Raw genomic sequence first — 27,351 nt, forward strand, 5'->3', positions numbered from 1 at the left:
GCTACCTACAAAAATAAGAAAGTTTCATAAGTCAGAGAGAGGACTTTAAGAAAATTCGTTGCTGGTTAGATATACATACAATAAGTAGAAGGTACCGAAAAGGAAAAAAGTAGAACTGTTTACAAAATACAAAAAGAAATGAGATCCCATCAAAAACAATACTTGTCAAAAAAACCAAGTCTCGCAACTCAGTTGTTCTACGGTAAAAAGTTGTGAGATCCATGTAATACCAAGTCCAGACCAGGAAATCTTTAACGTTTTACATAAATTATTGACTTGGCCATCGCACTAAATAATTTGATTTACACGTGTTTTCATGCGATGGCCAAGTCAATATATTTATGTAAAACGTTAAAGATTTCCTGGCCTGGACTTGGTATTACATGGATCTCACAACTTTTTACCGTAGAACAACTGAGTTGCGAGACTTGGTTTTTTTGACAAGTATTGTTTTTGATGGGATTATTATTCACTTATAAGCACTGATAAAATTGAATGTAAAATTATTATTAATTTATTACTTTTACCTCGACTTTCCGTAATTATGAATACTGATTAGTGATTAGGTACCGTAACATGGACAATTAATAAAAACAACACAAACATTATTTCACAGTAAGAAAATCTTTATTTTTGAAAATAATCAGACAGTAATATAGTATCAGGATTTTTGCTATGATGCTGATTTAAATCTTGACAAAAAGCAATCCCACGACGACGGGTTCAATCCTCATCTGAGGTAGTCGATATTTCCAAGTTTGACTCGTGCTGTTCTTCTTCTTGCAATGGTATAGTTGCTATGTATTCCAGAAAGGAGTCACGAGTGGCCTGTGCATGTGATTGTGTTCGATTATTCTTTTTATATTTTTTTATATCTCTTATATTTACTTTGATAGGCGTTTTCATAGCTCTTTTGTAATGAATATCATCATTTCCATCAATGTCGCGAACCACATTGTGTAAAACACATAATGTTTCAACAACAAGTTTGGTGTTTAAAGTAGTTTTTACCTGCTCTTGGTTCAAATAGTTCCTCCATTTATTGAACCAAATTCGGAATGCATAATCGATGGTTTTTTTTGTTTTCAATAGTAGTTTATTAAATTTTATCATTTCTACAGTATGGTTGCTCGTTAAAAACGGGCGTAACAGGTAAGGCCTCAAGGGGTAATTTCGGTGTCCTATGATTACATTTGGCAAAATCTTATTCGAATTAGGCAACTTTTGTGGAGGGGGGAATTCAAATTCCTTGTCTCGTAATTGTCGGTTTAAATCTGAACCGCAGAACGTTTCTTCTTTGATGTTTTCCCTACCGATGACATCTACTGCTAAGAACTTATAATTTGCGTCTACTATGGCGTGAACTGCATACGATGCATGTTTTTTTAAGTGAGGCTTAGGGTTACATGGTAATTTTTTTTTCCCCTTAAGAATTCGTTCATCAATTACTCCTACACAATTGGGAAATTTAAACTTCTGCCAATATTGTTCAGCTACTAATTTCAATCGATCTTTGGTAGGTCTCGGCATATGCAGCGGTCGCAATATGTCATTTATGGCGTTGCATGTTTCATACATAATGTTGTTAGCCGAAGAAGAACATACATGGTGAATAGGTGCTAATGTATAGAGTGAAATCCCAGTGAATAGGTGCCTGAAATAAAAAAAAATATCACAAATACGGACATTAGTATTATAAACATGAACAAATTGATGTGTTTCGCTATGCTACGCTAGCTGGTATCGCTTGTAAGTCTCACTTAGTTCAAAGTTCGGTCAAAACCACTTGACTGCAAAAATCAGTCAAAAGTTGTTTCGCCTGATTTAAAATCGTACCAATCAAAATTCATAAAAAAGTGTTATCATTAGTGAAAATTAATTGGAAATCATCAAAAATGTAAATGTTATACAATAAAACCATTTAAAAAGTGTAACGTTTATGTAATTTGTGCATACAAATTGATCACACACACTTTAGATAGGTACTACGGTAGGTGTCATCTCATCATCATCATTTTATTATGCACAAATCATATAAACGTTACGCTTTAAAATTGTCTTATAATACGTTTTTGATGATTTCCTGGATTTCTTGATTTTACTTTTCACTAATCATTATTACTTTGTATAAAAGACAATGCCGGAAATTGGCGTCTTTTTTTTTCGCGCGGCCATGACCAAACCTTGTTTTTTGAACTAGTGTAATAAACCAAACTTACTATGACATGTATACCTCTAAACTCAGTCTGAACTGAGTTACGAGCATTAGTGCTTGTTCACGTAGGTACGCGCGGGCGCGGGGGCGGGGGCGGGCGCGGGAAACGTTGCGAGCTCGTGTTCACATTAACCACCAGGCGTTCGCGCGAGTGTGACGTACTATCGTTTCTAGCGACAAGTTCAAACTGGTTGAACTTACCTGACGTCGCGAGTGAAACGCGCGCGCCGCCGCTAGTTTGACATGAACACACACAAACATCTTCACCCGTTGAAATTACCGCGAGCGCTCCGCGCGCACCAGTCGCTAGCTTGCCCGCTAGTTAGACCGCACCTGCGTTTCGTACGTGAACACTTGGAATCACTACATATGTTTGATATTTCGTCACCGCGCCCGCCACCGCGCCCGCGAGTCAACGTGAACAAGCACTTAGATTTTACATACTAGATTTGCTTTTTGCGCGCATGTTTTGTATGAAATTGCTACAAAATAGTGACATTGTATGTGTAAACAAACAATACCATCCAATGATATTATAGAACTATAGATATGTTACGTTCATAGAAATTACGATTTTAATCCGTGCCGAGCTATTCCAAATTGCACACATTGACAAATGTAACTGATAAGTGAAACAAAAGATACGAAATAGCACGCAAAATGAAAGAGATAGCTATCTATAGTTTTAACGATTCTGCACTAACTAATCTATGTCCGCAGCGCACGCATCCTTATCGCTCTAACGTCAAAACAAGATCGCTTTCTCTTTCTTAACTTGAACATGGCGCATGGCGTCTTGATTGTATGCATAAATAATTGAAAATATAAATCCCAACTAATATTATAAATGCGAAAGTAACTCTGTCTGTCTGTCTGTCTGTTACGCTTTCCCGCTTAAACCTCGCAACCGATTTTGATGAAATTTGGCATAGAGATAGTTTGAGTCCCGGGAAAGAACATAGGATAGTTTTTATCCCGGTTTTTGAAACAGGGACGCGCGCGATAAAGTTTTTCTGTGACAGACAAAATTCCACGCGGGCGAAGCCGCGGGCGGAAAGCTAGTACTAAATATCCCAACTAATATTATAAATGCGAAAGTAACTCTGTCTGTCTGTCTGTCTGTTACGCTTTCCCGCTTAAACCTCGCAACCGATTTTGATGAAATTTGGCATAGAGATAGTTTGAGTCCCGGGAAAGAACATAGGATAGTTTTTATCCCGGTTTTTGAAACAGGGACGCGCGCGATAAAGTTTTTCTGTGACAGACAAAATTCCACGCGGGCGAAGCCGCGGGCGGAAAGCTAGTACTAAATAATTTTGCATAATCACATGTGGTAAGAGATCCCTTGTATTTTGTTTACTTTAGAGTCATAATTGGTACACTTTCGAAACACACACGATGGCATTTTTTATTTATTTTGGTAAGAACACAGGAACTTACGGTGTGGTACGCACGCGATTGCGCGACGACGCAGGCCACACGAAGACTTAACACAAGACGTCCCAATTGGGACGTATTTGAGTATTCACAGCGCGAGCGCTTATAACATACCTGTTTTTGTTTTTATATAATATCATTGATACCATCCATTAAAGGCTCCAGACATCAGTGTAGAGTAGAATCAGCGCAATAAAAAAATAGCGGAATATTTTGTTGCAATTTATTACAAAACTTGCGCGCAAAAAGCAAATCTAGTATGTAATTCATCAAACTTCTAACGCTCGTAACTCAGTTCAGACTGAGTTTAGAGGTATACATGTTATAGTAAGTTTGGTTTATTACACTATTTTGTAATCAAAAAACAAAGTTTGGTCGATGGCCGCGCGAAAAAAAAAAGACGCCACCTTCCCTACAAAATCTGGCATTGCCATTTTGTCTGATTGGTAAAATTTTAAATCGGGCCAAACATGTTTTGGACTTTAAAGTGGTTTTTGACTAACGCCCTTGGGCAAAATCACTTTTGACTAGAAATTTCAGTCAAAAGTAATATTGACCAAGGGCATCAGTTAAAACCACTTTTGACTGTTTTTGAAAAGTGGTTTTGACCGATTAATGAGTTTTGACTGTAACACATACCTACATCACATTACAAATAGGCTTTAGTTAAGTTTTTCATTTTTTTTTTTCATTTAAAAATAATATGATAAAAAACATACCTCAAAGTCAGAAATAGCTTTTCCTGGGGTTCTGTTGCATATATCAGTCGGTTAGGATTGTCGCATCTTAAACGATGATCCAGCTGGCCCAGTATGTAGTCGAATACCTTTATGCTCACTCCTGTATACCCAATAAATTTATTTTTAGACTTCCGTATATTTTCATAATATCCCTCCGGCAACCTGAGTCTGTTGGCGTCGGTGTGAGGCTCAGTTGGTTCTCTGTTTCTAGTATTCTCTAGTATATCTTGTGCGAAAAATGGACTTGAATCGGCTAAAAAAATGGCATATTTTGAAAGGGCCATTTTGCTGATTTTACGAACGCACGGCCGCTTTCGCTCAACACTGCGGCACACTGGTGCAAACACAAAATGGCGGCTCCTCGGTTCCTCTCCCCACTCGCCCGCACCTACCCCGCCACTTGCTGCGTAGTCCGCGGATATGTCATAGTCAAGGTCGATATGCATGCAGTCTCTTCGCGGAATGACTGGTCTATCCTAGGTTTGACCAAGGCCTTCAGGCAAACCCCGAAGTGAATTCTTATTTCGGTCTTTGACTAAGTCAAACCTAGAAGGGCCTAAACTGTTCAGTCAAACGTCGAAACTAAAATAATCTGTTTCGGGCTTCGCCTAGTCAATCCTAGAAACGACTAGCAGACTCGGTCAAAAGTAGACGGCAAATAGACAACCGGCCAAGTGCGAGTCGGATTCGCTCACGAAGGGTTCCGTGAGACTCTGTTAATAAAATGTTTATTTCAGACATTACATCCATATGTGTTAGTAATTATGTTTTATTATATTATTATAATTTATATGTCCATAAATTTTTATTTTATTTTATTTTATTATTCATTTTTAAAATAGATATGCAACTAAATATTATGTGAATATTTTAAGGGTTCACCTGTTTATGTTTTAAGAGCGTTTACGCGAAGCGCGGCGTTTCAAGGGGCATCATTGGAAATGATTCGCGCGCGGCGTTTTTTTTAATAGTTTTCAAATGTTTATAGCAAAACAATAACAATGAATTATATATCGTTTCAAAGTAAATATTTTAAAGAAGATGTTATTTTATTATATTAAGCTATTTTTATGTTGAATTAAAGAAGAATAATGGTGTAAAAATCACTTCGATTTTTGGGTATTTCACGTTCTTTGAATTTGTGATTTCTTATTGTAAAATGCTTAAATCTAAGAATTTTCTCAACTAACTATTTGCCTCAGGATCTATGCTATATAAATGTTTGTTATATCGTTTTCACAGTATTTTTATGAAAATTTCAGCTTGTAAACTGACGCTAAAGTGGAAATTTGAAAATCTATGTGGACTTATCTTGATAGAACTCTTAAATACTATACTAATCGAAATACGTTATGAACTGTCAAATGAATACGATTGCCTTACACAATCGCACCACAGATATTAGAATATCTGAATCGTAGTTTACCGTTCTTGCATTCGCTCCATAAATCAACCGGACTGGCAAATCGCTTTCATCGCAGGTCACTGTTTACGTAATATGCTTAGACTATGCAGCAAAGAATGCCAATTCTGATACCTAGGTATCAAAATGGCATGTGTAATAAGAACACTGTATAGATACTTATTTGGATAAATATTTTTGGCTTAACAGAAGTACCTACATAAAATTAATATGGTGTCAGTTTCCAAATTCTTGTAGGTACCTACGTTCAGAGAGCAGTTTGATGCATGTCAGTTTTCCTACGAAACGTATAGGAATTAGGAAGGAACAGGCTTTCACGTTTTATTACCTATTACAAATATTTATTACTATAGGATTTATTCTATAAGTCTCTTTTGCACATGATTGCATATACAGGGTGTTAGGTAAATGGTATGAGCCGACACTAGTCCATGTTAACATGAGCATATACATGGTATGGTGAAGTCAGAAAATTTATATCTTCATTTTAATTATTTAAATTTTCATACAAATCGGATTTTATAAAATTTATTTTGCATGACAATTAAAAAAAATTAAATGATGATATCAAATTTCTGACTTCACCATACCATTTATATACCCATGTTAACATGGGCTAGTGTCGGCTCATATACCCATTTACCTAACACCGTGTAGATGTGGGCAAAATAAGTAGACGTGTTCAGTGAATTATTTAATTATTTTCTTAAAATAAATAACGACAAACACAGAAGTTATATTTACTCCAAAATGCATTGTTTTGAGTGCAAAGGAAGTTACTAAAATATTTTCAGTATGGCTGTTACGGTTAATATGGTAAATTGAAAATTATTAATAACTAGCTTTCCGCCCGCGGCTTCGCCCGCGTGGAATTTTGTCTGTCACAGAAAAACTTTATCGCGCGCGTCCCTGTTTCAAAAACCGGGATAAAAACTATCCTATGTTCTTTCCCGGGACTCAAACTATCTCTATGCCAAATTTCATCAAAATCGGTTGCGAGGTTTAAGCGGGAAAGCGTAACAGACAGACAGACAGACAGAGTTACTTTCGCATTTATAATATTAGTTGGGATAACCGGTTATTGTGAATAATTACCGACAGTCGCGGTAAAAGTGATAAATTAATCACATTTACCAGTGATTATTTTATAATTCAACCTTAGTAGGTAACAAATTTAATAAAAGAGAGCAACATCTTGTGTACGTGCTCGTGTACAACCAAACTTTTGAACGTTTTGATATCATATATAAATATAATTTGGCATAATGAGTTTGGAATGTTTCTTGCATAATATTATTTTTCTGTGATTCCCATAACATAATGTTTTGATTTAAAGTGAAAAATAGGTTAGGGTGCGGTGGGGGTGGCCCTTGGGTCACCCCTAAGCCGCCTATTTAGTTTTATACACACTTAAATGACCTCATATTAATCACATTTACCAAATCATGCGGTAATTATTCATAATAACCGGCGATTATTCATAATTTTCACATTTATCACTTTACCGTAACATGCCAATCTAAATTCATATTCTCAGCAGTCCGCAAAACTATAAAAATAAATCTTTAAAAATTTACGTGCGCTGAAAACACGGGAAGTTGATCTCATATAATCTGAGTACCTATTGGCAGTCATTAGTTTGTTTCTAGGTAGGCAGGAGCTTAGGTACAGATTTCAAACTCCTGATGAATATTTCATAATAAACATAGCTTACCAGGTTTTTGGAATTGTTTTATTATCTACATTGTACACAGCACTACAGTCATGGGTAGTCATGGTTCAACTAGGTCGAGACAATAAGAAAAGATTTCAACGACTATTAATTGACGGCTTTAAAATTGACTTTTTCACAGAGTTGACAAATCGTACACAATTATAACATGATAATTAAGAATTTTGTTTAAATATTTGAAAGTAACGTTATTCTACGAAAGTTTGCTTTAATTTACTTCATATTACTTAATAGTGCTGTATTGTTTCTATTTTGCCGTAATTTGAATGTTTCGACGTAAAATATTGTGATATCTTTTTGGTAAGCCTTCAAGCTCGTATCACTTTAGATTGGTATTATAATTTATCTTAATACATTTTATAGGATTAAGCATCATCTTAATCTTAACTGAAATCTAGATAGCTCAGTTAAGCCAGCGCGAAAGTTAAGCTCAACTTAAAGTTAGTCCCGACTCGCTCAAGTGAATTATACCTAAATTAATATGCATTCGGAGACTAGATTAACTAGATCCAACGTAATCCAACGCAGACATGAATTATGCATTAATTAACTTGTCCGTGTTACGACTTCGGTAAAGTGTCACATTCTGTAAAGTGTAAAGCAACACGTTAAAACAGGCCATTCTGTTTTGTAACCCGCTTTAAAACATAGGTTTTCAGACTAGACTTTCAGTTTTTATCGACCTACATGTTTAAAACAGAAAGATAGAGACGGTACAGATGATTTCCTATGATAGCTCTACGCGTTCATGAGGAAAAAAGTAATAAGTTTATATTTATTAAAAAATATATATTTTGTAATGTAACTAAAAATTTAAGGTTTTCGGAATTTTTCCTTTATGTGTGCTATAAAACGTTGCTTCATGCCAAATTTCAAGATTCTAGGTCGACTGGAAGTACCCTTTAGGTTTTGATTCCCTTGCGAGTACTTGCGAGTTTCAAAATATGCAGCTTAAATTGCTGTTTCTTTTGATTGCGTTAACATAGAAGTTTGATTTTGTTACAGCTTAAAGGTATTATAGACCTGAGTATTTGGTATGAATTTCAATTTAATACCTCTACGCGTTTATGAGGAAATGGGTAGTAAGTTTAAAATTATTAAAAAAAAATATATTATGTGATGTAACTAAAAATTTATGGTTTTCGTAATTTTTCCTTTATCTATGCTATAAGACGTTGCTTCGTACCAAATTTCAAGATTCTGAGTTCACGGGAAGCACCCTGTAGGTTTTGATTCCCTTGCAAGTGTCGAAAATTTGCGGCATAAACGGCTGTATCTTTTGATTACGTTGGCTTAGAAGTTTGATTTTTTCACAGCTTCAAGGGACAGTAGACCTGAGTAATTGATATAAATTTCAGCTTCATACCTCCACGCGTTCCTGAGAAAAAGGGTCTTGACAGACGGACGGACGGACAACAAAGTGATCCTATAAGGGTTCCGTTTTTTCCTTTTGAGGTACGGAACCCTAAAAATAGCCTAATGAGCTGTTGTACTTGAACTGTACACAAATTGGTAAACAGTCGAGGGCCGGAAGACGTAGCGTGGGCAGGCCTCCTACTAGGTGGACCGACGATCTGGTGAAGGTCGCGGGAAGATCCTGGATGCGGGCAGCGCAGGTCCGGTCGATATGGAAAGCCATGGGGGAGGCCTTTGTCCAGCAGTGGACGTCATTTGACAGAACGAACGATTACTTTAGGCATGTATTCCAATTTCGTGCTATATGTATAAAATCACCAGCTCTGTATGGCTTAAGTATCCTGATTAAATTGGACGTCCTATTTATTACAATTAGGTGTATTTAGTTCGTTGGAACCCACGCATGTGTATTTTCCTCTTCGTACAAAGTAAGCCGCTCCCACGTGAAATACTATAAATAGTGTTTGTTCGCGCATATTGAATTCGAAATAGAACGTAACGTGCCCTGGTTTATTGCTATATTAACGTTATAATACATACGTAAACGTATACATACATCGGCGATATACACTGGTCATCACAAAAATCGGCCCACCTACGTTTTACAGGAAAACTCGTTTCTACTAACACAATCATGGTGCCCCAACAATATTGGTGTTATTTGAAAGCCCAATAAATATCCTTAAAGAAAAACACATTTAATTTCCTAATAAACGATTAACATATACAATAAATGTGACTTGAAAAACTTGAAAAAAGACCTCACTTTGAGCTCACTTCTGGGATCAATTAGACCAATTTTTAGGGTTATAAAACCAAATAATGATCTCACGTGTCCTTTTTAACAGATGGATAGCGATTAATCCCAACTTAACAGTTTTATAGCCATAAAAGTTGGCTCAAGCGTAACTACCTATTTTTTTTTAAGTGACTCTGGATTCTTCTACAGACACATTTTTGGGGTAAAAACCTTTCCTTTAATGAAATGAAGTTTAGAACTAGGCTTTTAAATGGTAATATATAGTATAGTAATAATGGTGGGAAGTGGGGATGCATACGTTTGAAAGTGCTTGTCGCGGGTGGGTCGATTTTTATGATGACCAGTGTATTATACATGACTCTCGCTATGAGCTTAATAAGAAAGCTCTAGCGAAGCTTTGTTTGATCAGAAAAATCACTTTTAATTACAGCTAATATAGCTTAAGACAAAAAAGCAAAGTTTATAAGTACCTACTAAATAAGTGGTTCAGAATAACAATTGTAGGCTAGCGGAGCTTAGTTTAAAGTAGGGAATTGATTAGATTAGGAAACTGATGTGATTATTAATTTATAGGGGGCGCTAGCAAACCAATAAGCTCTAGTCTAGAGTCTAGACATTACGATGTCTTGATTTTAGATTCAACGACATACACAGAATTATAAAAGTGATACCGATATATCAATTTGAAGGGTCCACGAATCTATTGTTCTTATTTCCCACCAGGTCCAGAAAATTTAAAATTTTCATAGAAAATGCTTTTTATTTTTGATGTCGTGGACCCGTTGGGAATCATTGTATGAACTAAACGGTAGAGCTGTGGACCCTTTAGGAATAAGCCGATTTGAAGTGTAATGTTACACAACACAACCAACACAAGCCCAGAGCTGGACAAACTCTGTGGTCTATTAACCTTCTTTTAAATTCCGACTATAAGCAGGTGGATCTAATGAATAACTGATGAATAAACGCACGTATTCACAAACAGTACTATGAGGTCTCACAGAGCGCGTGTACGCACAGGGTCACACGCGAACCAATCACAGAGCTCTATTTAACGCTGTGCGTTTGATTTGCTGCGTCAGTTAGCAAGCATCGTTTGTGAATACGGGTGACAGTGTGGAAATACGTCACTCCGCTCAAACTCATTTCTGAAACAATATCGAATCAAACTTTGCATATTATGACGCGAGCCAAGCCAACTTTTTGAATTACAATTGAACAAACTCACATGTACCGTATTCGTCTATACTGCACACTTAAATAAAGTATCACAATGGCAATGGTATCATCATCCTTTAGTCTCAGAATGTCCAATTTGCAAAATGTCAAAGTCGCAAAACGTCCAATTTAAGTCGCAAAAGAGACTTTGACTTTTGCTACCACTTGACATTTTGCAAATTGGACATTCTGAGACTAAACCATCATATTATGTCGATCAAAACTAATAATAATGTCGTTATTAGCATACTAAGTACCTAATTAAATCAAAATTCAACGCAATCATAGATATTTCAATGTATTCTTCAGTATAAATTAATATGAAGATCCTTAGTCTATAATTTGTAACACAAATAAAACAGGAAAAAATAATACCTTAATTTTATACTTATTTTAGTGTTAAAACCATGCTTAACCTTCTACTCCTCTTTGTTTAGCATTCAGTTTGTAATTTGCAAAGAAAGTTTGAGTGTCTAGTGACCATGACACGTTTGTTTTTGCCATTGTAACTAACACGTAATAGTAGGTATTTATAGGTCTAGCGTTAAACTAAGGCTGGTTTTAGTGTCACGCGGACCGTCCGGTGCGGACCCGCTCCGCACGGCCAATCTGTATGAACTTCTAGGGAGCGTTTTAGAGTAATGCGGTCCGGAGGAACCGCTCCGCTCCCTAGCAGTTCATACAGATCGGCTGTGCGGAGCGATCCGTACTGACAGTCCGCGTGACACTAAAACCAGCCTAAGGCCTCAGCCTCGAGTTTAGCGGGCAGCGGGGCAGGAGCGGCGGCGGCGCGGGAGCGGGGCGGGCAACGCAGACCCGTTCTCGCAACAAGCGGGCAGCTCGCGCGGCGCTTTAGCGGCGAAATGTTGTGTTTGGTGTTGTGTTGTCGAGATATTTGTTTTTATTCGCAAACGAAATGTTTGAACAACGGCGACAATTTTATTTCGATTCAAATTTATTCCTAACGCTCGATTTATTGTGGGCAAAAGAAGGAGTGCGCTGCCCGCTCGTTGCCCGCTCAAGCGCCGCTGCCCGCTCGTTGCCCGCTGCCGCGCCGCTGTTTTCGAGAACCGGTCTATTTGATTTTACGCATAAGATCCTGCCGCTCCCGCGCCGCCGCCGCTCCCGCCCCGCTACCCGCTAAACTCGAGGCTGAGGCCTAAGTTATGGGAGCGGCACGGGATGGTATTTTTGTAACGTCAAACGTCAGCGAGACTTCAGATCTTTAGATTTATGTGCTCTGTCACGTCATATGTCATTATCACCCCTCCCGTGCTGCTCCCATAGCTCAGGCTCTGAGTTAGGCACTAGACCTTTAACTATTGTTATTCCGCCCCTCAGTCTTAATTATGTATGATCTGAAGCAACTGTTTACAAACAATAACGATGTTAACTAACCGATCCTACAGTGTAATGTTACTGTAGAAAATAACACGAGTTAGTTAAACGTACTTCATGCAACACTAGCCTTATTTTACATTCTATACGAAATGCTTTTTTTTATATGCTATTTGGTTTAAGCATTGACATTCTAAAGATCGAAACATAAAAGCCGTATCGTACACAAAGTCAACACTGCTAAAGAAAAGATTTACAGTAACAAGAAATAAAAACTAAAGGAAGTTGGAAAAACATCACCTTAACAATAACGGCACCGCAAAAAATTTAATCAATGCCACAGCCTTATGAACCCATGGGCATGGGCCATGCCTCGTGACCTCTTAATAAAATCTGTTAAAGTATTAAAGTATCAGGAAAATTACTACAAGACGAACAAATGCTACCATTTTAGTGGTTTTCTACACAAAGATTCAATACATAACCAACTACAATACTTGATCGTAACAGGTCGATACGAAATATTTTTCAACTTGCGATATTGCAACACGTTCGTTATTCGATCTTATGAAAAGAAAGTTAGTAATACTCCTAGTAATACATCTTAGCATCAAAATTCTTTTCCATGTTACCCAAATAGGCCTACATTTTACTTTTTACTAACGGTAAAACCTGGACCTGGATCAAAATGGGAACGATGGACGGGCGGTCGAAACTATTTACTTCGCACTCCTGTGTACTGCGTATCGACGGCTATGTACCACGCCATCCAGGGCCGGACTATGTAACTAGGCAGAAAGGTTTTGTTATTTAGGCAGAATCATTGTAGCTACTCTTCAAAGTAGAGATATATTTTTTGCCTTCAAGGCATTTGATAGTTATAAAATTAGTACATTGACAGTTGAAAAGGAATCATGCTAGTAATAAGTATCAAAACTGTAAGTAAAGACAACTCAGACCTGCGCGATAGGATTAAAGAGTACTGAAAATATTATCGATTGGAGACTTTGAATTAGTTTGAATTGAGTTTTAAGTGTCATTTCAAGATAGGAGCTTTCCTTAACGCAGTTTCAGGACGATATTTATTTATTTGTAGCTTGAGCTTTAGCTAGCCTAATTGCGTATTGAAGAATTAAATTTCAAGCCTCTTAATCTGTGCTTGTAGTACTGGGGGCGTAGTGTGAGTTTACGTCAAACGTATTCGATGTCAACTGCGTAAAAAAGTGACATTAAATGTATGACGGATTGTACAGCGCCCCTAGCGGAAACTTTCAAAAACTAAAATCCTCATATATTTTTTTAACGCGCTTGCTAGCGACAACCGTTTGATGTAAACTCACACTAAGCTCTCTGTCATTTCCCAGGGTCCTTTTATTAGTCCCTGAGTACGTACCCCGTCGCTATGTACGTGAAATATCTGCATTGGACGTCACAGGCATGCGCACTCGATGGATCGATCCGGCATGTACTTACTGACGTTAGAAAATAATAACTATGCTATGTATAATGTATGTATATTGAACACCGTAAGCCGTTTAACCTTTAGATTTTTCAGAACTAAGGATTAGGTCTTGAATTATGGCTGTTTTTGATTTAGAGAATAAGTATCTTTTTAGAAACAGATCATGGTTCTCTGCTACAATAGACTTTTTACGAGTATGATCCTAATAAACAACAGAAACGCCTCTTATTTTAGGTTAATATCCTATTACACAGATTGGGGAGGTTTATGTTCTGCAATGGAGGTCCTGTGGTTGATTTAATGACGATGATAACATTATTGATCTCTAAAAAGCATAAACCTATAAATTTTTATTTTTTTAGATTCAAAGAACAACCTAACTTCGAAAATTAAGCATTTTTAAAAGTAAGACACAAAAATACTGAATTTAATGAACACACGTAACCGATATCTTATTAATTGGTCAAATTTTTTAAATTTTGAAGCAAAACCGCGGAGTCATTTACAAAAAAGAAACTTCTTGATCTTGATCATCATCATTATCATCAACGCCACAAACGAAAATATCTGGCCGTACCTCTTTTACTAATAAGAGAAGCATAAACTTGTAAACGAACGTAATTTTAATGCGTTTCAAAATTTTACACAACAAAAATACATAATTGCATAAATGTGCACAATTTCTCAAAAAACACAAAAACATTTTTTTTCATAACACATTCCCCTCTCTTCTGCAGTCGGGTAAAAATTAGATTGGATTGTATGCGTCAGAAACCGTTTAGCCAGACCTTCGGTCATAAATTACACTTTTGGCGCCGCGGCCTCGTAGCTCGTAGTCTCGTAGCTATTTTGTGCTACGAAAAATGGACATGCATATACATAAGGGTTCATATTTTTATGCATATTATTTATATTTATATGACAAAACATAACTCTTTTGAAGTGTATTAGTGAACAAACAGTCGATTTAATAAAGTTCACTCAATATTGTGTGATCACTAGAAAGATTATGATGAGATTTTTTTTATTTTATTTCGGGTATAATTTTGAATACAATTATGATATATGTCCACAAAATATTTCGTAGCACTTTCGTAGCATATGCTACTAAATTATGCTACGATTTATCATATTGCTGATTTTTAATCAATATTTATTAATTACGATTAATATACATAGGTACCTACTACATTTCAGGAATAATACACCAAATTGAAACAAAAATATCTTGACCTACTTAATTTAATATTACACGTATTTATAATAATGTAAAAAACGTATACACATCTGTCCGTCCTTCCATAATAAATTATTAATAAGTTCTGAAACTCAACTTACTGAAACATAAACATACTTACTTATATTTATACGTATGTACGAGTACGTACTAGGTACTTGTATTTGTTTTTTTCCGTTGTTGCCTCTCACGTTTCAATTACAGTCCGTGACACGGTGCACGGGATGTCACACGTACGTCACGGCACCAGTCAATCATCATCTAGCTCTGTGCTCTTGCTTGTCTTAATTTGTTTGTTGGCTGTGAAATATACTTAGTTTATATTTATACGACCGTATTCACAAACGATGCTTGTATAAATGAAGCAGCAAATCGAATGCACAGCGTTGAATAGAGCTCTGTGATTGGTTCGTGTGTCACCCTGTGCGTCCACGGGAATTGTGAGACCTCATAGTATTTTTTGTTAATACGGACATTACAGCTGTTTCAGAATACTGGAGTAGTACCTATCGCTGTAACCGGTTTCGATGTTACAATAGATTATTTGATACCATGAGCCACCACCACGCTGTCTTAACACAAATTCTCTCATAGATTTTTATGGTGATACAAGCCGATGACGTCATTATTTTGCCAATGAAGTGAATATTAATTTTAATGCAACTAATATACATTTACAGTTGATTGAAAACTAATTGAGTTTTTAGGGCTAAAATAATGTTCTTTTATAGAAGTAGTGACATTGAATTATACTCGTATTGGTGAATGGTTTCAAATACCCAATTTCTCTCCCTCATACATATTGGATGGCGGAGGACGATTTGTCTTACTTCATCTGAGCCAAAGATGCGTTTGCTTAGGTGTAAAGTACGCGTGCGCATCATAGGACTGCCTTTAACATAACAATGTTCATTGTAGTGTATGTCTATGAGTTGACTAAGGCTAAGGCTCAGTTTTTTTATTCGTAGTTAAAATAACCAATAACCAAATTTGACAGATGTCAAATGACAAGTGGTTAAATATCAGAAAAATATTTTTCGAACAATGGTTAGCTTGACTTTTAGTACAGTTTTTGACTATTAGTTTACAGTTTAATAATATTTAACCATTAGTAGCAAAGTTTAACAATTGGGTATTTTAACTATAATTTAAAAAAAACTGGGCCTAATACAGGGTTTATGATTTGATCGTCATTTTATAGATCTCAATCACAAACGATTTTAAACATAATTGTGTTGTTTACCAACCATTAATTTGATTTATGGCAGCTTTCGCTTTAAAATGGTATTAAATATATATAGGTTAGGTAAGCAATTAAAACATAGGATGGGCTAGGATAAACAAAGAACTACATATTTAAAAAGAAGAATCCGATTTCTGATTTGAGATTTTCAGCTTAAGCGCATGCTTATCTTCTTCTTCTTCTTCATTCTTATAATATAAGATGCATAACTTCTACTCAAGGGTGAACTTAATATGAAAAAGTCATATTTGATTAGAAGTAGATGAGAATACTGCAGCAAAAAATCGCAATTCGGAAACCGGGCCAAGGAGAAATAGAATAGAAGGTTTGAGAAAGAGAGAAAAAGCTTTGGGTTAAGCGAGAGAGTTTCACTGAAAAAAATGTTTGGTTACTGCTTACATAACAAAAGTGACCACCGAACTAAGTGTTAACTATAACCAAACTAAGTCTAGCTCACTACAGAATTATTTGTTTAATTTACACAAAATTTTGTTCCTCATAACCAAAGTGTTCGGTGGTCACTTTTGTTGTAAAATTTTTTTCAGTGTAGATAGAGCCCCATAAGAATGTTGGTTGACAATCAACATAAGGAATAAAACACGGGACACCTGCAACATAAGGGTCATATAGTAGTTTGCTGACCTCTAAGGAACTAAATACACGCGGCTATCAAGAGGGCTATTAATATTAATTGAATTCATTGACCTCAGAAGTAACGTCTTTAAATAACCCTGTTGTTGTTGGTTTTACTCATCAAAAGTCCGTTTTATTCGGCCAATTATAGTTCCTGAACTCTTGCCAAGGATATTTTGAGTTCTGTAAGCAATTTTAAGTGTACTAAAGGATTTTAAAAACGCTCATTAAACTGAAACTTTAAATTTGAATTTTCACCAGTTAGATTATTTATCACTTCAATAGATACTACAGCCTTTACCTGCGATTACTTACACCTGCATTTTAGTACTTACTGCAAGAGAAAGTCTTGTCAATAGTCTTAAAGTTCTTAGTCTTGCCAGATCTCTAACAGAAGTGATTCCCGATGAATATTAATAATTAAATACTTTGTTTTCCAATGCATATTTGAACATCAAAAAGGCACATACAAATGAAATCATTTTTTATCCTAATGCATAGTCCTATTAATAGTCCAGTAGAATTAGCTTTTAAATCGGAAATAATTCCTACAAAAGATTTTATTGTTGTAATAATGGCTTCATTGGTTGCCCATTAAGATTCTCCTAAGTTTTCGATTTCGACGGAGTTGTGCTTAAGTGGTGGGGGCCCCCGAAAGAGGCATTTTTTCGGTTTTCCGGTTATACCGCGTAAAGGACTTACCCTATCAAAAAGTGGTCTTCATGACGGTTAAAGGGCACTTAATCCTGCATTGAATAAGACCAAATTCATATGTTTTGGACAAACCGTTCTCGCGCTAAAGTTCGGCAAAGTAGAAAACATACGTATAATTAATGACCCTCTCCACGTCCAATGGTTTGTTACCCACAGGCTTCCAAGTCTTGAAAAGGGCCACCTCAACCAGTGTAACCCTATCAAGGCTTACGAGCTTGATGCGCCTATCCTTGTTCGTCCCAGCCGTTCCTTAACTGCGGTTGCTGCACCTCTTCCTGGCACTCACCTGAACGACTCTGTGTTACCTACTGTGGCTGCCCCTCTTCCTTGTATCCTCCTGCATGACTACGTTGCCTAGCCGTATGCCTGGTCTAAGGTTCGACGCCAAAAATCAACAACAACAAGTTCATATTAAAACGCTGAAGAGTTTTTTGTTTGTTTGTTTGAACGCGCTAATCTTAAGAATTACTAGTTTGATTGAAATCATTATTTTTGTGTTGAATAGCTCATACATTGAGGAAGGCTATAGGATATATACAATCACTCTACGACTAATAGAGGCGAAGCAGTAAAGAAAAATGTTGCAAGCACGGAAAATAGTATTTAAACTATTTTCACGCGTACAAAGTTGATTTTGTGGCGTCGAACCTTGGACCAGGCATATAGCTAAGCAATGCAATCGTACAGAAGGATACAAGGAAGAGAGGCAGCCACATTAGGTAACACAGAGTCGTTCAGGAGAGTGTCAGGAAGAGGTGCAGCAACCGCAGTTAATGAACGGCTGGGACGAACAAGGATAAGCGAATCAAACTCGTGAGCCTTGTTAGGGTTACACTGGTTAAGGCGACCCTTTACAAGGCTTGGAAGCATGTGGGTAACAAGCCATTGGACGTGGAGAGGGTCATTAATTATACGTATACTTTCTACTTTGCCGAACTTTAGCGCGAGAACGGTTTGTCCAAAACATATGAATTTGGTCTTATTCAATGCAGGCTTAAGTGCCCTTTAACCGTCATGAAGATAACTTTTCGATAGGGTAAGTCCTTTACGCGGTATAACCGGAAAACCGAAAAAACGCCGCTTTCGGGGCCCCCACCACTTAAGCACAACTCCGTCGAAGTCGAAAACTTAGGAGAGTCTTAATGGGCAACCAATGAAGCCATTAAAGCAAAAAAATGTTTTGTAGGAATTATTTCCGATTTAATCAATTTTTGTGTTTAATAGGCTAGTTGCCTGAAAAAATTTTTTTAGTCCGTAATGTTTAATATCAAAAAATATTGGACACATATATTTTTATTTGTCAATCTAACAAATAATTACATAGTTATGGTGCGTTGAAGTTGCGCACGACGTCACAACGTGCGGCATTTTTAAGCAAGCGTTGACGTCACGGGCCTCTTCTTATGAACTTTGGGGCGCTTTATCTCTTTAAATTTTCATTAGTTTGAAAAAGTGAAAAATACGTGTAGAGTATTTTTTGATAAGTTAACTGACGGACTAATTAAAACTCTTGCTTTTTGACCCAGGCAACATCCCCATTGTACTGGCCTATAATATGTATCTCAGTGCAGTATGAATAAATAGATCGTTTTCGATGTACCCTGTTCTTCATAGTAGGGAGGAAGTTGTTGATTAAATATTCATTAAGCCACAATCTTCATTGAAGTTATTCAGCTAAAATCAGTAAATGAAACAAATGACCATCGCCAAAAACAACGTCTGTCTGGTTGTACCAAAAAAACGTACGCAATAATAACTACTTGCTGGTAAACAAAAACACTTATATAAAACCTTACGCACACTGCAGCAATGACCCAAACCAAATCAAATCTTTACTCTTGTTATTCAAATATTAGTACCCTTAATTGCATATTAAGACACCTCATAATATTAAAGCAAATTCGTGTCCGAGTGCTATTAAAAAGTCAATATTGGTGATAATTCGTAATGATGGAAGCAACCAGTGCGTCAAAATGCGTCTTATCGGATAGCGCAGCGATAACAGCGCCTTTATCAACTTGTACTGATAAACCTCGTAAAACTAGCTTTTTCTTATATTGCGTTCACGATAACATTGCATGTTTAAATATGTAGTCCTGCTGAACACTAAAGATTTCTATAAATACTGAATTTGAATATTTATTTGTACATCTCTCTTCGTGAATTGAAGTATGAATAAAGAGTTCTATTTAAACAAAAAAAAGGTCTGGTTGAAGAGATTGCTTCTTTTCTAGCGATAACGAGGCCTAAAATGTGGAAATCAAATAAATGGAGTAGGTACCTTCTGATTGTCATTACAATTGAGAATATCTATCATGCTCTATTTTAGCAAGAGTGAATCTATCTATGCTTGAGTACCTATGAATTGAGTTTTGAGTTTGTTTTCATGACACGTGCCTAAAATGGAATACTTAGAGAAACCTATATCATTCCAATTGAATATTGGTATTAATAAAGTGGGAACACTAAAGATCTCCTTGAAAAGAGAAATTGCATATTTAGCAGTAAGTTAGCTCAACTTAAGTTCACTGTCATGTAACGTAGAACTAGTAATAAGTTTAAAAGTACCTAACCTTCTCTCTGATGCTGTCAGTTTTTAAGCTCTAGCAGCTTAAATTTTAATTGGTAAACATTTTAGTAATAGTAGTTATTTGAAGAGAACAAACGTCGAGAATAGATACTTGTGTACATACTCAAGATTTTACGACAACGACACTTCCAAGTTACAAATTGTGGCACTTCGTAGTTCTAGAGGTACGATATTGCAACACGATTTTTATGAGTTGTTGACTGTACAAAAGGTTTTTAATACCAAAGATGTATGACGAAGGGTGTGCATGAGTCACTGGGAATTCTCTCGTGGGTCAGCAGAGCTACATTATACATCGATGACGTCATGGGATGAATAATTCGGCACTCATTGTTTTGTTGCTTGCAACAAATTCAGTGGAAATGCTTTTCTTTATAAGGATGTGTGGTTTTGTTAATAATTGTTTGATTATTCCAATTTTTATGAAAAAAAATTATTTCAATAATATTAGATTACATAGTTATACGACAGTATCTAATTCTAAAATTTATTTAAAGATAAACGTGATAGTTTGTGAGAATGAATGTTTGGTAATACTTACATAGGTGCACTGCAGTTGTTGCCTTTTTAGGAGGAACTCAGCATCAGTAACTAATGCCCAATTTCACCATGAATCCCTAATTTTTAAGTGACCCCTATGAAAATAAAATTCCTGTTACATGTTACCTTGGGGGTCACTTAAAAATTAGGGATTGATGGTGAAAACTGGCATTAATCGATTTACATAAAGAAGTCTATCGATAGTGAGTGGGAATAAGCTTTAATTAATAACGTTTAGTAAATAGTTACAGTCGAGAATAGATCATCATCAACCAAGTGACCACTTACTTATTCCCGATTCACCATTTTGTAACTAAAATTACTTTCACTCTACATGTAGTGTTGTGTATTATTGCCAGTTGTGTTACAGCTCAGTAACATGTTATCATATTAATATTTTTATGTAAGTTTGTTGCCACTGTTTTTAAAAACAATATTTCGTATAAATTAAACGACATTTCATACATTCGCTTCTATTCTTTGAAACGAGTATAAAATAGAGAACATTAAATAATATCACTGTAGTAACCATTAAATGTAAAGTTCGTAGTTTGCCCTGCTGACACATGAAGGGTGGGAAGAGTCAACTGTTATTATAGGTAGGTACGTACGAGTATAACACAAGTTTGTGTTACAAACAAGTCGACTGTTTTCGAGCTCCCGAGTTCCAGTCGAATAAAACTTGAGACGATGAAAACTTTCTTGTTCGCTCTTATACGGCTTACTTTTCAGAAGTGTCGGGTTACTTGTTACTTACAAACAAAGAAAAAGTTACGTAGGCCAGACCCGATCTTTATTCAAATACAAATAAAATTAACACATGAAAAACTTGATAAACGCCCGTATTCACAAACGATGCTTGCATAAGTGAAATAGGCGTTGAATAGAGCTCTGTGATTGGTTCTTGTGTCACCCTGTGCGTCCACGCGCACTGTGAGACTCATAGTAATGTTTGTGTATAAGGGCGAAAATGTTTTTATGAAGTCTTAATTGACTTCTCCTCAATTATCTTGGATTTCACAATTGACACTCATTTCGGTATTAATTATGACCAAATCAGACAGGATGTCCATTTTAACTAAATCCTACTTGTTATCTTATTGTTTCAGTGAAGTCTGTTACAGAGAGCATTCAATAATTGAATTAATTTGAACAAGTTTTAACGCGATACGCGGATAAATAGTATTGAAATATCAATTATGCAACGCGAAAGTTTAAAATTAAGCATTTAATAAGTTGTCAGAAAGGTGTTAGAGCACATAACTTTTTATTTATGTGCTCTAATAATCCCTTAAATTATATCTCAAAAGTCCTGAAAAAACTTAGATAAGTTTATTTTGCATTTTCAATTAGTTATTACATTTAAGCTCATCTTAGAAACTCAAAACATTACTCGTATCTCGAAATGTCTTGCTCTGTCATCAAACTCAATAGGGCTTCTCGAATATTACTGTATAAATGAATGACCCACAGATATAGATATACCTAGATAACGCGAATGCACCTACTTCGCGTGTCCCGGTCCCGATAAATCATCGGAAGGAGCTGCCGCTGCTTACAGTCCACGCGCGTCTGTTGTTGCATGCGGACCGGCCGCGAAAACTAGAAAAATGCCTCAATGTGTGATAATAAATTGCAATAAGCCAAAAACTTCGAGCTCCCAAAGGCAAGGACATATTTCCTATCACGGGTAAGTTATTTTAATATTATATTAAGTGTTAATTCATTTTAAAACATTTTTTTAAGTATTCCAAGCTGTGGTTTCTAGAATGTACCTAAAAACCTATAACTTACCATTCAAAAAAATTTTACGATACATTGCCGGGTTTGTTTTGAGCGTTTGATCTGACGTTATGTGTTAAGAGGCGATGTATAACGAACAAGCGCCACTGTCGCGCATCGCTTCGACTTCGTTGTACACGCAACTTCTCATTCGTCTGTCAAATTTTGCTACTAGTGTTGTTCGTTCTACTACTTTAATCAATAATCGATTCTTATCGATATCGGACAGACGAATGATACTAATCATTATTTAAAAAAAAAACTCTCATATATAAATAAATATTCTATTTTTTTTTTATGTGATAGGAGGTAAACGAGCAGACGGATCACCTGATGGTAAGTGATTACCGTCGCCCATAGACACCCGCAAACCCAGGGGCGTTACAGGTGCGTTGCCGGCCTTTAAGGTAATTGTAATTAATGTGTATTTATAGTATTTATATTTCTTTTTTTTCCTAGTTTCCCACAAGATGCAATATTAAAAGAAAAATGGATCGCGGCTACGGGACGGAAAGACTGGTTTCCGACAAAACATAGTACCATTTGTTCAATTCATTTTGAAAGTACCTGTTTTGAACCTTCAAAAAAGAAGAGATTGTTAAAAAAAACGGCATGCCCCACTATACATATTATGTATGTATTTTCATGTAAAAGTACTAATAAAGTAAAGTACATAATAATGTGTGTACAAACTTATAAGAAATAATGATCTGCTGATGATGTTGTAGATTGTAGAGAAATGAATACAAGTAGTGTACGTGATTTTGATGATTTTTATAAAACATTGCCACAAATCAGAATTTTGTGACCAAATAATCACAATATACAGGGTGTCCCGTAATGTAACGTCAAGCCGGAACTGGGTGTTGAGGCAAGTTATGCTGGTTATCAGAAAAATATAAAAAAAAATCTATGTGGCATATTTTCAAAATAATGGGCATTTAAAAAAAATCAAAAATTTCTACTCCAGGTGACGGTCTTTTTACTCGTGTTGCCACAAATCTTCACTTTTTCCAAATTTTTTTTTTCTTATGTAACCCTGAATAATGCTTCTCTAAATTGTTATCAAAATTACAAAACCAGCTGCTCCAGCTTGGATAAAAAAAATACATTATTCCCAAAAAATTTTTCAAAATAAAAATTTTGTCTCGTTTAAACTGACTGTACTGAAAAAAAAAAGTACTACGCAAGTGTGGCATGTGACGTCATAATTTGGCGCATTTAGTAAGGATTCCAAAATGGTATAACACTTGGTAAATTCTTGCTGTAATTGTCGACAATTTTTGGTTTTTTGGAAATAATCCCGTTTTTAACTTTATCTACCTTGGTTAAAAATTATTATTCTAATGTGCCCAAAATTCAAGTTTCTGTGACTGACTACCGTACAGTCAGTCACAGAAACTTTTGTCACCATGACAGTAATTAGTAGTTGACATACTGTGACAAAAGTCACCCGTGCGTGCGCGCCGTTACTACCTGCTCTGCCTGCACTTGTACTTGGTAACAGGGATAATAAGGATATGAAGTTTCGGTTATGGATACGGTTACGGATATTAGAATAATATTATACCGGTTTCGGTTACGGTCACGGATATAAAATCATTTCAGATTATCCGAAAGTTTCGGATAATTTCGGTTACGGAATTATTAGAATTTCAAAAATGTAGGTATAATTCAAATAGCAAGATGCTGCGTGACCCACATAGCTACTTTATGTACCAACTAAGACGACACCTATGTATGATAAAGGTTAAACAGGCTGGCATATTAGATGGTGCCAGGGAATGCCAGACAAGTTGGTAACAAATATTAAGATTTAAGGTACAATTCCAAGACGGGCCGCAGACCGCAAACTGCAAAACTCTATGAAATCGGCAGCGCGGCATTGCTGCTGCGGCGTGTATACTGCAGATTTCATAGAGTTTTGCAGTTTGGAATAATTGTACCCTTAGACTCCGCCTTCATCCGAAACTATCCGTAACTTTTGAATCAGTTTCGGTTACGGTTATGGATATTTTTTTATTTCGGATATCCGATAGTTACGGTTACGGATATCCATAACATCCCTGCTTGGTAAGATGGCCCTCTCCGTCCCGCTCATACCTTTTAAAATGGCTTCTCCACCTCATTTAAGCCAGAAACTTGAATTTTGGGCACATTAGAATAATAATTTTTAACCAAGGTAGATAAAGTTAAAAACGGGATTATTTCCAAAAAACCAAAAATTGTCGACAATTACAGCAAGAATTTACCAAGTGTTATACCATTTTGGAATCCTTACTAAATGCGCCAAATTATGACGTCACTTGCCACACTCGCGTAGTACAATTTTTTTTCAGTACAGTCAGTTTAAACTAGGCAAAATTTTTATTTTGAAAATTTTTTTGGGAAAAATGTATTTTTTTCATCCAAGCTGGAGCAGCTGGTTTTGTAATTTTGATAACAATTTAGAGAAGCATTATTCAGGGTTACATAACAAAAAAAAATTTGGAAAAAGTGAAGATTTGTGGCAACACGAGTAAAAAGACCGTCACCTGGAGTAGAAATTTTTGTTTTTTTTTAAATGCCCATTATTTTGAAAATATGCCACATAGATTTTTTTTTATATTTTTCTGATAACCAGCATAACTTGCCTCAACACCCAGTTCCGGCTTGACGTTACATTACGGGACACCCTGTATATTGCTGGATATGTAATAAGAGCAATACAAAATATCTACGAGGCACCGTTGTCGAGATATTGATATTTTATAAAAACTTAAAATGTATGTTATTCACTATTTAAAGTAAATATAACATATTATTTTAAGTTTTTATTAATACGGGATCGTGTCTAAAATTAGCCTTTTGTAGTTATTTAATTGTGTTTTTTAAAAGAAAACTACATGTGACTTTGTCTCAAAATAAACTTAAACAGGATGAAATTAATGAATCAAAAAAATTAATTATGTGTGACAACACTGGCGGCTCGAAAAATGCCCGCGCAGCAACGATGTATTATAATAAGCAATCTGTTTTAGAATTATACATTTTTATTTAAAATTCAATGAAAATATTATCTATTTAAACATTTCGTTTAATATCATTCGTCTGTATATCTCATTCGTCTGTGTATCTCATTCGTCTGTGTATCTCATTCGTCTGTCAGATAATCGATGCCATTTCTGTGATCGTAGCGGTGCGTTGGGGCAACGGCGGCGCGTCTTTCCATTCTATACATAGCCAGAACGCAAGGGTGTGAAACTAATCGAGTATAGTTTGGATGTGACTTTTTTTACTAAGCTCCTCCAAACTATACACGACCAGTACGCATACGCTGCGTACTGCTCGCGTATACTTTGTAGTGACTTAGGTCAATTATCTTACTCCAAAATATACATCGTCAGTACGCATACGGACTAATCATGTATGTATTGTAATAAGTTCGCGATTACAATGTATACGCGAGTACTTAGTTGCATGCTCGTCATTTTGACTTATTTACCTCTCTTTCTATTACATATTAATTCATAACTGCGTGTCTACTTTAAACATTGAATCAATTTCGACACGTGCCATTGTTTTGATAAAGAGCTTTTTGGTGTTTCATATTCTGCCATAGAAAAGATATTTGTTTTGGGGCTGAATAACTCTGAAATTAAGAATTATGTATGTGAAAATGATTTTTGTTCTTGAGATAAAAGCTTATAAATAAAAATGAATATCCCTGGACATTTTACACTGCGCTTCTAGTCCCAAACTAAGCAAAGCTTGTACTATGGGTACTAGATAACGGATATAAACATACTTAAATACTTTTTTTGTAAATACATACTTATTATACATAGAAGACACCCAGTCCAATACAAACAAATATCAAAATATGTTCATGCACACAAATTAATGTTTGTACTGTGCGGGAATCGAACCCGCTACCTCCGGAACAGTTATCCGTTTCAAACCACTACACCGAACGGTCGACAATTTTAGTTAATAATGCACGTTTAACTTTCTTCATTCACTCTCACTAATAAATAATTGTTATTTAATTTGAAATCTACCTAATCAATTTAATTTCAGAAACCACTTACATTAGTGTTATAAATCTAGATTTATTATAATAATATGTAGATTCAGTAAAATAATAATATTTTATGTAAAAATTAATGAATTTAAAAATGGCATCACCGTACGTGATCTACACAGGTAGTTCTTATTTCTAATCTCGAGGACAAAGCACGAGCATAATATCTAATAAATGTAATAATTTTAAATATAATTCCATATTTTATTAAATCAAATAAACTAAACACACTCTAGTCAACTGTAAGTGGTGTAGTATAGTTTGGAGCGAAGACGGAATCCATCCACGACACAAACTATACACGATCAGTACGCAAAATTCGTGTATAGTTTGTAGTGACCGACTTACAAAGAGACACTCCAAAATATACACGAGCAGTTTCCTATGGGTGCGTTCTGGCCATGTATAGAACGGAAAGACGCAACGGCGGCATCGGCATCTTTGAATCGATTACGATTTCCCGTCACTAAATGTTGGCTGTGACGTCACAGTAGGTATTAAAAAGTCGGCACGCTTGGTTTTAATACAGATCGTGTTACTTGCGTTATCTATGTATATCTATATCTGTGGAATGACCTTACTAAAAAAATATTAACACACTAAAATTATGCAATATAACATATCAAATTACTTATCAAACGTATTATAACGTTTTAAATCTATTAACATTCATGATCTAAATATATAAAAGGAGAAACTGACTGACTAACTGACATATCAACGCACAGCCTAAACGGCTAAACGTAGGCACTTGAAATTTGGAAGGGACGTTGCTTAGGTACCGTAGAGGTGCACTAAGAAAGGAATT

General features: G+C 35.9%; 2 protein-coding genes and 1 long non-coding RNA gene across 3 annotated transcripts in view; 2 read left to right on the plus strand and 1 right to left on the minus strand.

The window, feature by feature from the left end:
* The window catches only part of LOC135078118 (breast cancer metastasis-suppressor 1-like protein), a 142,788-nt gene that overhangs the window by 100,408 nt on the left and 15,029 nt on the right, over positions 1-27,351 (plus strand). The window lies entirely within an intron of this gene.
* LOC135077857 (uncharacterized) lies at positions 604-4,722 on the minus strand. The gene is made up of 2 exons (XM_063972394.1): positions 4,372-4,722; positions 604-1,654 (listed from the first exon to the last, which is right to left on the minus strand). The coding sequence occupies exons 1-2, from the start codon at positions 4,674-4,676 to the stop codon at positions 724-726; spliced, it is 1,236 nt and encodes a 411-aa protein (XP_063828464.1). The 5' UTR covers positions 4,677-4,722; the 3' UTR covers positions 604-723.
* Positions 22,172-23,299, plus strand: LOC135077858 (uncharacterized). The gene is made up of 3 exons (XR_010258525.1): positions 22,172-22,388; positions 22,787-22,867; positions 22,940-23,299. It is a non-coding gene; the product is annotated as an uncharacterized LOC135077858 (long non-coding RNA).

The sequence above is a fragment of the Ostrinia nubilalis genome, chromosome 14 (assembly GCF_963855985.1).
Source record: "Ostrinia nubilalis chromosome 14, ilOstNubi1.1, whole genome shotgun sequence".
Taxonomy (NCBI): Eukaryota; Metazoa; Arthropoda; class Insecta; order Lepidoptera; family Crambidae; genus Ostrinia; species Ostrinia nubilalis.

Bases quoted from the DNA above. Each gene is read 5' to 3' on its own strand.
- LOC135077857 (XM_063972394.1), bottom strand. From the start codon at position 4,676: ATGGCCCTTTCAAAATATGCCATTTTTTTAGCCGATTCAAGTCCATTT. The intron at 1,655-4,371 runs GTATGTTTTTTA...TTTTTATTTCAG, and splicing joins AAGCTATTTCTGACTTTGAG to GCACCTATTCACTGGGATTT.